Raw genomic sequence first — 13,077 nt, 5'->3', positions numbered from 1 at the left:
TATTTACATCTTATCGCAAGGTCAGAGAAATGTCAAAATAAGCAAATTTAAAATACAGCTCAATTGTGGAGAGATGAAAAGATCACCAAAACTGCATTTGTTCTGTTACCTCTCAAATTCATCTGATGAGCTGGAGTCCCGTTAGATTCTTCTTTACTTTTGAAACAGGAGATGGATGTGTCTTTGAAGGTACACCAATACTGCTTATAACCCTTCAGGGTTAGCTTCTTTGGCCTGTAAAGTAGTATACTATTACTACCACTGATAACATAACTGAATGAAATGGGGGTACATTTGCAACAGCCTCTCATCACCTGCTCTCACAGAAACTTGTGGTCTTCTGAATGCTGCTGAATCAGAACTTTTAGTTGCCCAGTTACTACGGTCAAAGATGGGGGATGTTGCTGGGAACTAGTATTTAGCAAAATCAGAAGGGTCACAGGTTCTCTATTTAGCTCAAAGTGATTTATGCAAGCTGGTTCTTCAACCCCATGTAGAGCAAATTACAGTTCAGTCTCAAGGTGAAAAGTGCACGAGTGATTATTGCTAGCATATCTTATTACGGAAATTGGCCACAAGGGGTATACCAGCCCAAATTGGTAAAGGTTCCCAGGGTCACTGCTTCTGCTCCATTTAAAAGATTTCACTCTATCAAAAACAGTGTGATTTTATTAAACAAAGAGATCAAATAGGAGGCTGTCTGTATAGAGAAGGAGGAGACATTCTTCATGGGAATAACAATAATATCATACAAGACTCTGCAAAGTGCCGGTTGCTTACAATTATTGATTCTCTATGCAACACACAGCTACAGCAAAATTGACTTACATATTATGGGCTGATTTTTTTCCCCCCACCTTGTATGAGTTAATAATATCTGAGTTTCAAAACCCATCAGCAGCATTTTAGCAAAATAACAGTGTCCCCAATGCATTCTAGAATGCTATTGCAGATGTACAGGAAATCCTTGACAGATAAAGCAGTATGAAAATATTTTCTGGAGGACAGGAAGTTTGCAAAATGTAATTGTTTATAAGAAAAATAGACTTATTTTGTGCCTCGATATGTGATTTATACAGGGATTTTCCTCTGAATCAGAATTTTAGGCTGCTTTCTCTTTCACAACTAACACAAGTTCTTTGGTACAGAGGAATCATCTCTACAAAAGTCCACTGAGATAAGTTAAGTACAGAGGATGATTTGCCACAACATTAAGCGATTAGAAATCAAATCACTACTCAAGCCCAACATTCAAAGTGCCTTAAAATAAGATCTATCTTAAAACTGCAGCTCTAAGAAGTGATAGATTATGTAATGGAGTTATCAAAAGGAAGTGCCTATCTATCTTCCCCACTTAAAGAAAATGGAAGGGAGAAAGAATTGCCTAGGCCCTATATAATAGCAAATACAAGACTGACAAAGCTATTTTGGAGTTCTTCTCAAAAGTACCCATAGTTTCTGTGCTATTACCTTTCAACTGTTCTTCCTGCCTATTTTGCAAAATTCAACATGTCTTTGTACCAGTTCCAAAACTCATCTCATATCCTTAGTATGGTGGGGTATTCATTTGTAACAGACAGCTAAGCCTGCCAAAATATTAACCCAAATCCAGACACAACTGTTTCTAGTTTCCACATGTCCAGATCCAAGATAATATTCTTATTTTTTTCCTCATGAAAAGTCTTATTTAAAAGTAAAAACAAACCTGACTAAAGAGCAGCACAGCTACTGTAAGTGGCTGCCAGTGTAAATAGAATAGATTAACTGGAATCTTATTTATTATCTATCTATATGCTCATGAAATGCAAGAAAGATGCTTGAATAATACTTCAAACTATGCAGCAACATCCCTATTTCTCGGACAGGGGTGTCCAACATTGGCAAGTTGAGTTGGACTTCAACTGATAGAATTCCCCAGTCAGTATGTTCTCCAGCACGGAGAACATGCCAGCCCAAACCACTGACTTTAGGAATTGAAAAAAGATATTCACTCCTTATTGACCAAAGGATCAAGAGATGACATGCAGGAATCAAGTAAATCACAAATGATTGCATTTTTATATTTTCCAGTTATTTGACTACCTGAAGTAAAATTCCTAACAATATAAATTAAATCAACATGCAGAGGTTAAGTCTAGTCATTATAGAGAAGCAGCACAGTTTCTGAAGCACAATTACTCTTCAGACTTCATGTATTTTCAGATTAAACCCTGCAATTTAAGAAAAATTCTAGAAAGAACTGGTAAAAAAAATTCTAAGAAAACATGCTCCAAGTTTCAAAATGAAAGTGATTATGTACCTAAATCAGCGTTTTTCAACTTGGGAATTTTAGGATGTGTGGACTTCAATTCCCAGAACTCTCTAGCCACACATTTTAAAATTGTCAAGATAGAGAAACCTTGCTCTAGACACTAAGAGAGATGCATTTATTATAACCTATTTATTATAAAGCTTATTGATTTGTACTGTTTCTTCCAGATTTTTAGATTTTTTAGTACTTACTTGAACACTTTAATGTAGTCCGCTAGCTCCGGGATGGAAGTGATGTCACCCTGTAAATAAGACAGCTGGCATTATATTTTATCTGCAAGGATCTGAAATTGGTTCTTGAAAGAGAAACAAACAATTTGGAAGCACTGATTTAGCTGATTAAATGGATACACAGTTCCATCACAAAAAAACAATGTTCTTGGTTGAGGAGGAAGAAGAGACTTAATTAAAAAGAATTATAGGAATAAATCTAGATTTTTAGAAAATCATATTATCTGGAAAAGATGAAGTATTTGTTTTTCTAAACCAGTTTAAAGATGGAAGAAAGCTTCCTCAACTTTCTTCTATGGCTGACGTTCATTTTTACTATCTAGGTTTCGTTTATCATTTCTGCACAGAGAATCTGTGTTCAAGATTCTGAGGTGCATTTTAAGATACTGCTCACTTAAAAGGTATGTGGATCAAGAATCACAGTCAACACCATTACTTCAAGAGATGAAACAGCAACATTATCATGCAGTTGTGAGCCACATGTAGGATTGTTTATAATGTGGAATCAGTCATTAAAAGAATCTGGCCCATCATTCACAATTTATTCACTGAAAAATAAATCACTTTTTCTCCCAGTTAATTATATATAAATCTGCAACTAATTACTAATGTATCCTAATTACATGTGTTTAAAGTAGAAATGCAGCAACTTTACTCTAGCCTGGTCTATGGTCTTGAGTTTTGTTTTTACTATATTTTTCAAGATCTAGCAATACGGATTTAAATTTTGGGACAATTTTAACGTAACTCAGATGTTCCAAATCTGGAGTCACAAGTGTAGCATTTATTGCATAACTGCAGCCCTGGACATCTGTCAAAATTATCAGTCCTTCCTCCTGAATATTAAGCTTTTATCTCACATGGATAGCAAGCATCCTTTAACAGAAACAACCACTTTGTTCTCCTTGCCTGGAAAGTTCTTGGGATTTATGCAAGCCCTTAACATTCTTCAGAGGAAAAAAAGGAGGGAAAATGAAAGCAGTTTCAATCTATCTCTCTCTTTTTTTCTGGACAGGTGAGCGTGTTTCCAAACTGGGCTTATTTTCTATGAAAAATGATGGATGAATGCTTATTTTCTATGAAAAATGAGGCCTGTTTAGTTGATCTCATGAGACGAACAGTTAGGACCTATGGAAGATCTATGTGAGCATCCTTAAGACCCTGGGCAATAGGATGACGATCTGAAACTTATATTCTTATATTTACATTTATAATTGTTCTTCTTAAAAGAACTGATCTGGTTTATCTAAATACATCACTAGATAAAAGGAGCAGGATGTCAAATTCCTTCATGTCATCAAGGTATAATCTAGATCGGGGATTTTCAACCGGTGGTACATGTACCACCTGTGGTACATTAGCACGTGGTAGGTGGTACGCAGCCCTGCCCAGCCAAGTGTACTGGGGGAGGGAACGAGCCAGCACAGGCAAGGACACTGTGAGAGAGTCCTCCGGAGCTGCAGAGTGGCTGGGGTGAGGCAAAGGCCCCAGGCTCACTTCTGGCTCACCCAGAAGAGAAAGGAGGAGGAGGGGGTGGAGACAGGAGAGGCTATAAAAGGAGGCAGTTTGGGTGGGAGAGGGAGAGAGAAAAAAAGAAGCAGCCTTGGGAGGAGGCAGAGTCAGTTCTAGCTGCACCGAAGGGAAAGAAGAAGGAGAGGAGAGGAGATCCAGCAGGCCGGCCATGAGCTGATTTACAACTTCTGTGGCAGCCATCTGTGCTGGCAGCAACAAACAGGCAAGAAACGTAGCGGGGGAGGGGTCGCCCTCCACGAGGAATGAAGAAAGGCAGCAATGAAGAAAGGCAGCATCGCACAGAGGGAGGGAGGGAGATGGAGAGTGGAAGGATTCTTATATGCTTTTGTGACTTTGAAGTTCTGGGATTTGTTCAATGTGGGCTTTGTGTTCTTAAGGACTGTTTGGCAATTTCTATTTGGCTGATGGCTGATGTCTCGTGTTAGCTTCTATTGCTCTGCTACTGTTAGCTGTAAGTTTTGCTGCAAAGGATTTTGAAGTATTTTTCTCCTGAATTGATTTTGCCTGTAGCATTCCTTTACTTATGAATGGAGCCATTTGGGGAGGCTGCCTTAGCCGGCAGCCAGTTTTTTCTCTCCCTTAAGTGCCGGCCAGCTCCTTAACTTTCCTTTCTAGCCAGTAGCTAATTCTTAAAGGGGAATGCGCCTTTTTAAGCTAGTTCCCTCAGCGGCTTGTCTTTTCTGTCTCTGGAGGCTTTTCCTTGTTTGATGAATATATGGAAGAGGGAAAATATGGGGGGTGGTTCAAATTCTTCCTTCAGAAGGAGATGGCAATGAGAAAGAGGGAGGCAGGGAAGGAGGGAAGGAAGTCCTGCCTTAGCACTTGGCCACCAGCAGCCCTGCCATTGACTTTGTTTGTCAAAAGGTTGCAAAAGGGGATCACATGACCCTGGGACACTGTGACCATCATAAATATGATTCAGTTGCCAAGCATCCAAATATAAATCACATGACCCTGGGCATGCTACAATGGTCATAAGTGTGAAAAATGGTCATGTCATTTCAGTGCAATTGCAACTTTGAACAGGTTTGTGGTTTTTTTTGGTTATCAAGTTTTTGACACCTTGCTAGGTAGTACTCGAATACTGCCATATCCTAAAAGTGGTACAAACGGTGAAAAGGTTGAAAAGCCCTGATCTAGATGACTATATTTTACTCATTTTGTTTTTTTTCTTTTTCTTTCTTGGAGTCTCTTTAAAAGAATCGTCAGTATCTTCCACTGACTCTCTCCCTACCTTCCCTCCCAACCTGGGACAAGCACAAATTATGCTATAGTCTCCTCAGCAAAAGGCTTTAAATTGCTAAAAATAAATGTGGAAAAGGAAAGGAGCCTGCATTACAACAGGAAAATATAGCAGGTTAACAAAATCAAAACCTGTTTTAATCTGAAGCTTCATGGACATAATTTTCTCAGCACAATTTAGACAGATGGCATTTTTTACTAGAACTTATGTGCAGACTCCACTGCCTATTTACAGATGTCCTGGAAGTTTGTTTACAGATTTTAGAAAACTGGACAAACACATCAACGGTATCTCTCTTTCATCTTAGATTAGCAGTTGTGCATAAAATAGTTCAAGAGAATGGGGTTCTCATGAGGGGTGGGAGTGGAAGCTCCAGCTCCAAAGAAAAAAACAAATGACCTGTGAAAAGTCCAAGAGAGTCCACAAGGACGTGTTTGGCAAAAATACCCTAAAATTCCTTGGCAGAGCTGATTTAGCATAAGTGTCCTTAAAAGACAATCTCTGAAACTGGACTATATAAACGAACTCCAAAAGATGTACGTTTTGGCACCAAGTCTCCATTTCATCCTAAATGTTTACTAAACAACATAATCCCCAATTAGAAAAGCCTTCTCACAAATCCTATTGAAATTAATGGACCTATGCAAATCATGGCTAGTACACAGTTCTCAGTGACTACAGCAATGCTTGCACAGGGCAGATTCTAAGGGGGTGCATCTCGGGTTACCTGCTTTGCCAGAAAATATCTTCAAGGGGCTAAGTAAGAATCAATTCAGTGCTTTAACTAAGAAATCCCACAGCATTAATATTCTGCACTAATATTTCAGGTAGGCATGCAAAGTGGAGACTTCTATAGCATCTCTAGGCCAGAGGCTTACTCTCTGAATTACTATGAGAGCTTTCTAATGGAACTTGACCATCTGCTTTCTGTCAGTTCAATTACTCTATTGAAGATTCCCAATGTTTTTGTGCCATACAGTTAGTCCTCGACTTACAATCGCAATTCAACCCAGAATAATGGTCATAAGCTGTTGAGGTTTTAAGTTGAGACAACACGTGACCAGATTTGAAATTACAACTGTTTTTTTCCCCAACGGTTGTAAACACAGCAAACACAGTAGTCATTACGCAAAATCATTTTCCCCAATGGCTGTTTTTTCGCTATAAACTTTTTGCAAATCTTAATTATGCGACAAGCATTGGGATGCTTCCAATGGCTGTAAAGGTGAGCTGTTTGCCAAGCACCCAAAATGCGATCATGTGACGAGGAGGTATGTATGTATGGCCATTTAGCTCCAAAAACGAGTCATAAGCATCTCTGGGGAGGTTAATCGTAACTTTGACCAGTCATAAGTTGAAGACTACCTATAGCCTACCAACTCAGTATGAAATAGGCAATGAAAAGGACTAGCAGGATATTACCTAATCCAGTTAAAGTTGCTCCAGACCTTGCTCTGGATTCTGTGAAACCTATTTTTTAGATTATGAACCGAGTTCTTCTCAAACTGCCCATGTATGATCAGCAGCTTGACTACTTCTCTTGTGTTCAGACTATTAGTCTCACATTCTTGGAAAAGAAAACATTAAGCTCTTACTTCTCAGTTCTTACCAGAATTGTGGAGGTCTTCCCACCTTCCAGAGTAATCTCCAAATCAGAAAGGGCAGCATCAACTTCATCAACTTCTTTGTCACTGTTATTCAAGTGATTTTCAGATGACATGATTGACAACTTATTAACGTGGTACTGAAATAAAGCAATTGAAAATTAATAGTGCGGTATATATGTATGTATGTATGTACAGTATCTATAATCCTCTTGATCTGCTCAAAGGCTGATGATAATACAATATAGCCTTCATAGCACTTGGTATCATATCTAATCAAAACTCTGAATGACAGCCACAAGGCAAGTGTGGGACATGTTTTGTGAATTAACTCAACTAATTCTTAATGTAGAATTCATTTTAGAAATAAAGGTCGATGTTTCTGATTCAGTAGTAATCATGACTAGGTTCATATTCCTTAGTTATCCCTTTTCACTTATATAAGAAGCATTTAGAACAGCGTTCCCCAACCTTTGCAGCTTGGCAGAATGGCGGGGTGGGTGGGAATGGCTCTGTGCAAGCGGCAAGTGTGTGCACACACTCGCACACAGCTTGCATGACCCGGTTTGTGCAATATAGTGGGCCATAGCCCAGAGGTTTAGAACAAAAATGGACCTCATAATTTTCTTTATGTGAAAGGATTTATTCCACGGTGAATAGTCTCTTCACTTAGCACACTACATGAGTATAAATGAGTATAAAATTTTGTAGAAGAATATTCCCAAGTATTTATCTCCCTTTACTTCTATTTTTTTCAAATGTCAATTTTAAACATATCTATACCTATATTAACCGGGAAAGAAATAGCTTAGTCATTTTTACTATTTTACTTAATAGAGAACGTTACATGATATAAAGCCCTCCCATTTCTCATACTAGGTTAATTCTGTTTTCACTGATGCTTCAGTATCAATTAATAAAATTGCATATAACAAGCAGTTACTTAACTGTTAACTATGATTTGTTTAAGTGGCCGCTAAGCATTTCCATACATGGTAAAATATTAGGAGACTGACAATGGCTTTGACATCAAAACTTAATTTAGTTCTAGATTATAGTTAACTATAGTTACAGTTAATGTTCTGGCCTCAGAAGATTATGTCGTACCTAGAGAGTTCTAATAAGATTTTGAGTTCCTAGGCCCTATGTATAATACATAGAGACCATAAATGAGTTTCAATGTGAGACACTTTAAACTGCTAATATAGAAAGGGATTTCTTTAGAAGAGAAAAAGAAAGTACAGAGAAAAATACATTAAACGTGTTTATAAATTTGTTTGCCAAATGAGCTGCAGTCTGAGAACGTAAAGGAAGGGGCAAAGATATTTTTGGGAAACCCAGGAATTATCACCAGCTGCCTGAGAGGCTCAGTGCCAGAATCTTGTGGTTCAGTAACCTAATGTACTTGTCGTTTGCTTAAAAGCTAATAAAAAGATACAAACATGTTTGTGAAAAAAGAACCCAAATTCCTTTGCATGAGACATTAAAAAGAGGCAAATCTATTTTAGATTCCCAAAAAAGGTTCAAGCAAACCTTACAGAAAACAGAGCAATATTTGTTGGGACAAAATGTTCTAATTCAGAAAAAGAATACATGCAATATACGAAACTTAGTACATCAAGGATTTCAGCATTTGCTAAGGATTCTTTGAAAGGCAAAATCCAAGACTTAAAGAGCTCTGGGTCTTCAGGGCCCACACTCACCTGCAGTGCTGCAAACATCATCATTTCCTCTTCTGTGCACTCGATTTCTTCCAAAAGAATAGCCCATTTTGATTGTTCATATAGCTGATTTATTCTGATTGCATCATACTATGGAGACATAACCAAATCATCGATTCATAACCCACCTTATGGACAGTGTGCAGTTTTTTTAACCAGAAATCTCCCCCCCCAAATTCAATAAACCTTTTACAAAATTTTCATTTTTGCTTGCTGATCAAATGCTATGCCACTCTGAAACACAACAGGCCATTTAAGGTCAGAAGATGCAGTGCTCCAACAGAAAATTTCCTTCCCTCTGCTATAATTTAAATAAGCTATCTATTCCAAATACAGTATGCTGAAATTATCTCTTTCCCAATCTTCTTTTTCCTAGTTGATGCAAAATTAACCTTTGCCTTAATGCTGCCTTTTAAATGGTACTCCCAACTTTTAGGATGGGGTAGTCTCTCACTCCAAATAAGGGTTGCACTCAGTGGTGGGATTCAAATATGTGAACAACCGGTTCTCTGTGTGGATGCCACTTCCGGAAGTCCATTCTGGGCCTGGGCAACAAAAAATTAGCTACCGGTTCTGCTGAAGTGGTGCGAACTGGCTGAATCCCACCACTGGTTGCACTCTCCCTGAAGGAGCACAGTGTGGAGCTTTGCCACACACACTCTTAAATGTGTGTTTGTCATTCAAGGCCTCAGTGAAATGCATTAATGCATGCCCAGTCTGAGGCTTGTAACCCTTCAAGGCACAGAAACACCTAATCACAATAATCCATAACAGATGTCATCTTCTTTAGATTACCACAACACATTCTGCACAAAATTGCTCTTGGAAGATCTTAGGAGTACAATTAGTACAGAATACATCAGCAAAACACATTCAGAATAGACTTAAAAAGAAAAAAAACCACACAAATTTAGTTCTGAAATAATTGTTCTTGCTGCCTGCCTACAGGTCAATTCAAGGCTTTACTAATAACATTTAAAGCTTTTACCAGTTTGGTATCCCATTACTTGAGGATTATTCCCATGGATGTACCTACCCATGACACATGCCTTGTTTATTAATAGAAATTCTGGTCTCAGCTATGGTCATAAATTGAGGACTACCTTTATTATATGGAGATGTGGAAGAGGGCCTTGCTGTGGCTTTGGAATATCCTAATCCTGAAAAAGCTAATAAGCCACAATATTACTAAAAATATGGATCTTCTGATATCAAATAAAATCATAGCTTTTAAAATACGATTTGGAAATTAGTGTTAGCATACTGATCATGATTTTGTCCCTTAAATACTCCTCTATGTTATTCTGTTATTATTAAATTATTTGCTTCACTGGCCTTTATCTTGCTTTTTATGGGTTATAATCCAACAATTTCCTAGCAATTCGGTAAAAAAATTCTATACTGATCACAAAGTCACTAACCCATGTACATGCACTGAAAATCCTGACTATATGATAGTTAACATAACTGTATACCTTAGGATTCAAATCAAAGAAGCTGTAATATTTGAACCGCAGTAGTAAAGCTTCATTTTCTTTCACATCTTGTTCCATAAGTGATCTTGAAGAATCTAGCCATCTTCCAAAAGAGGAAAAAGAAAAACTAGCTCAGTCATTACAAAGCAATGTTTTCACACAAACAAGCTCCAAAACTAATATTTTTAAACCTACCCCTGGTTGATCTTGGCTTTATCCAGAAGTGATTGTGGCTTATACATTTTGGCTAAGATTTCTGGGGAGGTGATTGGCTGGCTGACGGCAAGTATACCTGGATTTCCTTCTGATAAAGCACTGTCTCCAAACCAAGCTGAAGTTGGTGATAAAGGACTCCCATCATGAGAATCGTAAGTTGGTGTCATGGTTTTGCTATAAAGCCCTGGACTTGAATATACATTCCCTAAATTGGAGAAAGATAGGAAGAATCAAATTAGTATTCCATACTTAGTCCACTGAATTCAGAAGAAACCTACAATACCAATAACTCCAGAACTCAAATTTTTTACTGAATGCTGCAGAAATAAGAAGGGATTTCTACAATGCATGTCAGTTATACATGAACATGTGAGTATAAGGTCCATATGGTGTCCAGAAGGTTGAATTTAAACTGTGACCACATGATGTTTTGGAAAGTGTTACAGAAAGATGGAATAGTCACCTGTGAGATTAAGATATTAAAAAATTATGTATGTGATAGACAAAATCCCACCCATTCTGTTTTTTTGTAATAAGAGAACCTAGGTCATTTAGTGAAGCTGAATGGTAGGATATTAAGGACAACAAAGAAGTTCTCCAAACAGCATATACTTTAATTTAGAAAGCTACAATTAGAAGATGCTTTTTAGATGGCTTTAAAACAAGGCTGTACTTTGGTTCTTATTAGTGGCTCTGGGCCCTCAAAATTCAGGACAGATTATAAATATTGTAAATTCAGTGACTGCTCTGGAAAGATTTTGTTCTTGTTAATTGCGAAGTCGTGTCCGACCCATCGCGACCCCATGGACAACGTTCCTCCAGGTCTCCAGGTCCTCCTCTACCATCTTCTGGAGTCCATTTAAGTTCACGCCTACTGCTTCAGTGACTCCATCCAGCCACCTCATTCTCTGTCGTCCCCTTCTTCTATTGCCCTCGATCTTTCCCAGCATTAGGCCCTTCTCCAGTGAGTCCTTCCTTCTTATTAGGTGGCCAAAGTATTTGAGTTTCAACTTCAGGATCTGGCCTTCTAAAGAGCAGTCAGGGTTGATCTCTTCTAGGACTAACTGGTTTGAACGCCTTGCAGTCCAAGGGACTCGCAGGAGTCTTCTCCAGCACCATAGTTCAAAGGCCTCAATTCTTTGTCGCTCAGCCTTTCTTATGGTCCAACTTTCACATCCATACATTGCAACTGGGAAAACCATGGCCTTGACTATACGCACTNTACGCACTTTTGTTGGCAGGGTGATGTCTCTGCTTTTTAGTATGCTGTCTAGATTTGCCATAGCTTTCCTCCCCAGGAGCAAGCGTCTTTTAATTTCTTGGCTGCAGTCCCCATCTGAGGTGATCTTGGAGCCCAGGAAAATAAAATCTGTCACTACCTCCATTTCTTCCCCATCTATTTGCCAGGAATTGAGAGGGCCTCAAATATACAGTACTCAGGCTCCAACTCTTCTCTCGCCTTTAGGAAAGCCATTAAGACTTGGCTCTTCCCTCCAGCACTAGTGGCCAACTGAGTGAGAATCCCCTTTTGGTTGTTTTGTTATGTACTTGGCTCTCCATTTTATATTTATATATTGCATTCATTTATTGCTATATGCTGTTTTTCTTTTTTTGAATGGGGCAGCTTATAAATCTAAACAAAACAAACGGATTATAGAGCTGTTCATGGTTATTATTTCTCATACCCATGCATTATATAAAATATAAAAAAGCAATACGGTTCTCAGTACTTATTGTTGAGAAACATGGAAGGAGGTATGTTATTGCTACCTGCTGTAGATTTAGGTGTTGTGGAAAAAGAATGTGGGTGTAATATCAGAGCTTTTCCGATACAAATGATGGAAGCCTCTAGGCTCTATTTTCAGTTAAGCAGCATTTTTTCCAGTCAAAATAGGCAGATCTGTAACTTTGCTTCCTAGCTACACTATATATATATGAAGTATAAAATATGAATAATTTGTATTTCTAATACTGTTTCTGATAGAATGTTAAAATACTGTGTTATTTCAATAGCACTCAATATATATTAACTGTTTTCTCAATTAGAAAAAAAATCCAGAACCTAAATCACATATTTTATAACGAGTACCTAGAGAAATTGTGGGACACCATATGGTCAAAATATAACCAAGAAGTTCCTTGGTTTTCAGATTCATATAGTTCAGAGCAGGGGTAGGCAACCTTGGCTCTTTTATGACTCGTGGACTTCAACTCCCAGAATTCCTGAGCCAGCATGAGTCATAAAAGAGCCAAGGTTGCCTACTCCTGGTTTAGAGGAACAGGAAGCAGAAAAGACAGGAGAGAAAAGTCCTATCCACACAAGGCTCACCTTTTACTGGGCCAATGTAAAGAACATCAGAGCCTATAAGAAGGAAAGAAAGGAAAATAGAAGACAGTAAGGTGAAGGCAGTGAAAGGAATAGAATAAGAACAATAAGGATGAAAAATAGGCAAAGTAGAGTAGTAAGATATTCAAGGATGCAATCAAGAAAACCATGACTTCAAGTTGAGATATTTTACATTTTTTTAAATTTTCAGGCGACAAGAAATAAGCTTAATAGAGAGAAAAAAATTAATTTCTATGTTTTTGTATGAGATTTGGACATGATAAAAACTAAGCACATGAACAGACAAAAAACCAGTACATAACATGAAATGGAAATACTACAGTTGGAGCATGAACATTTTACTACTTCAGGAAAGGTATTTGAAAAAGTCCTGAAAGTAGTAATTTTCCTTTTCTGT

At 38.0% G+C, this 13,077-nt stretch overlaps 1 protein-coding gene across 1 annotated transcript in view; it reads right to left on the bottom strand.

The window, feature by feature from the left end:
• Positions 1 to 13,077, bottom strand: part of FERMT2 (fermitin family member 2) — a 76,342-nt gene that overhangs the window by 15,280 nt on the left and 47,985 nt on the right. The window contains exons 5-11 of the mRNA XM_015817773.1: positions 12,663 to 12,695; positions 10,313 to 10,538; positions 10,118 to 10,220; positions 8,625 to 8,732; positions 6,927 to 7,061; positions 2,503 to 2,552; positions 110 to 234 (exon numbers count right to left, since the gene is read on the bottom strand). Coding sequence (XP_015673259.1) covers positions 110 to 234; positions 2,503 to 2,552; positions 6,927 to 7,061; positions 8,625 to 8,732; positions 10,118 to 10,220; positions 10,313 to 10,538; positions 12,663 to 12,695 — 780 coding nt within the window. The remainder of the gene's footprint in view (positions 1 to 109; positions 235 to 2,502; positions 2,553 to 6,926; positions 7,062 to 8,624; positions 8,733 to 10,117; positions 10,221 to 10,312; positions 10,539 to 12,662; positions 12,696 to 13,077) is intronic.

Source organism: Protobothrops mucrosquamatus, unplaced genomic scaffold (genome assembly GCF_001527695.2).
Source record: "Protobothrops mucrosquamatus isolate PMUCROS unplaced genomic scaffold, P.Mucros_1.0 scaffold637, whole genome shotgun sequence".
Taxonomy (NCBI): Eukaryota; Metazoa; Chordata; class Lepidosauria; order Squamata; family Viperidae; genus Protobothrops; species Protobothrops mucrosquamatus.
Note: the sequence above shows the minus strand (reverse complement) of the source record. Positions and strands in the feature narration are given on the sequence as shown.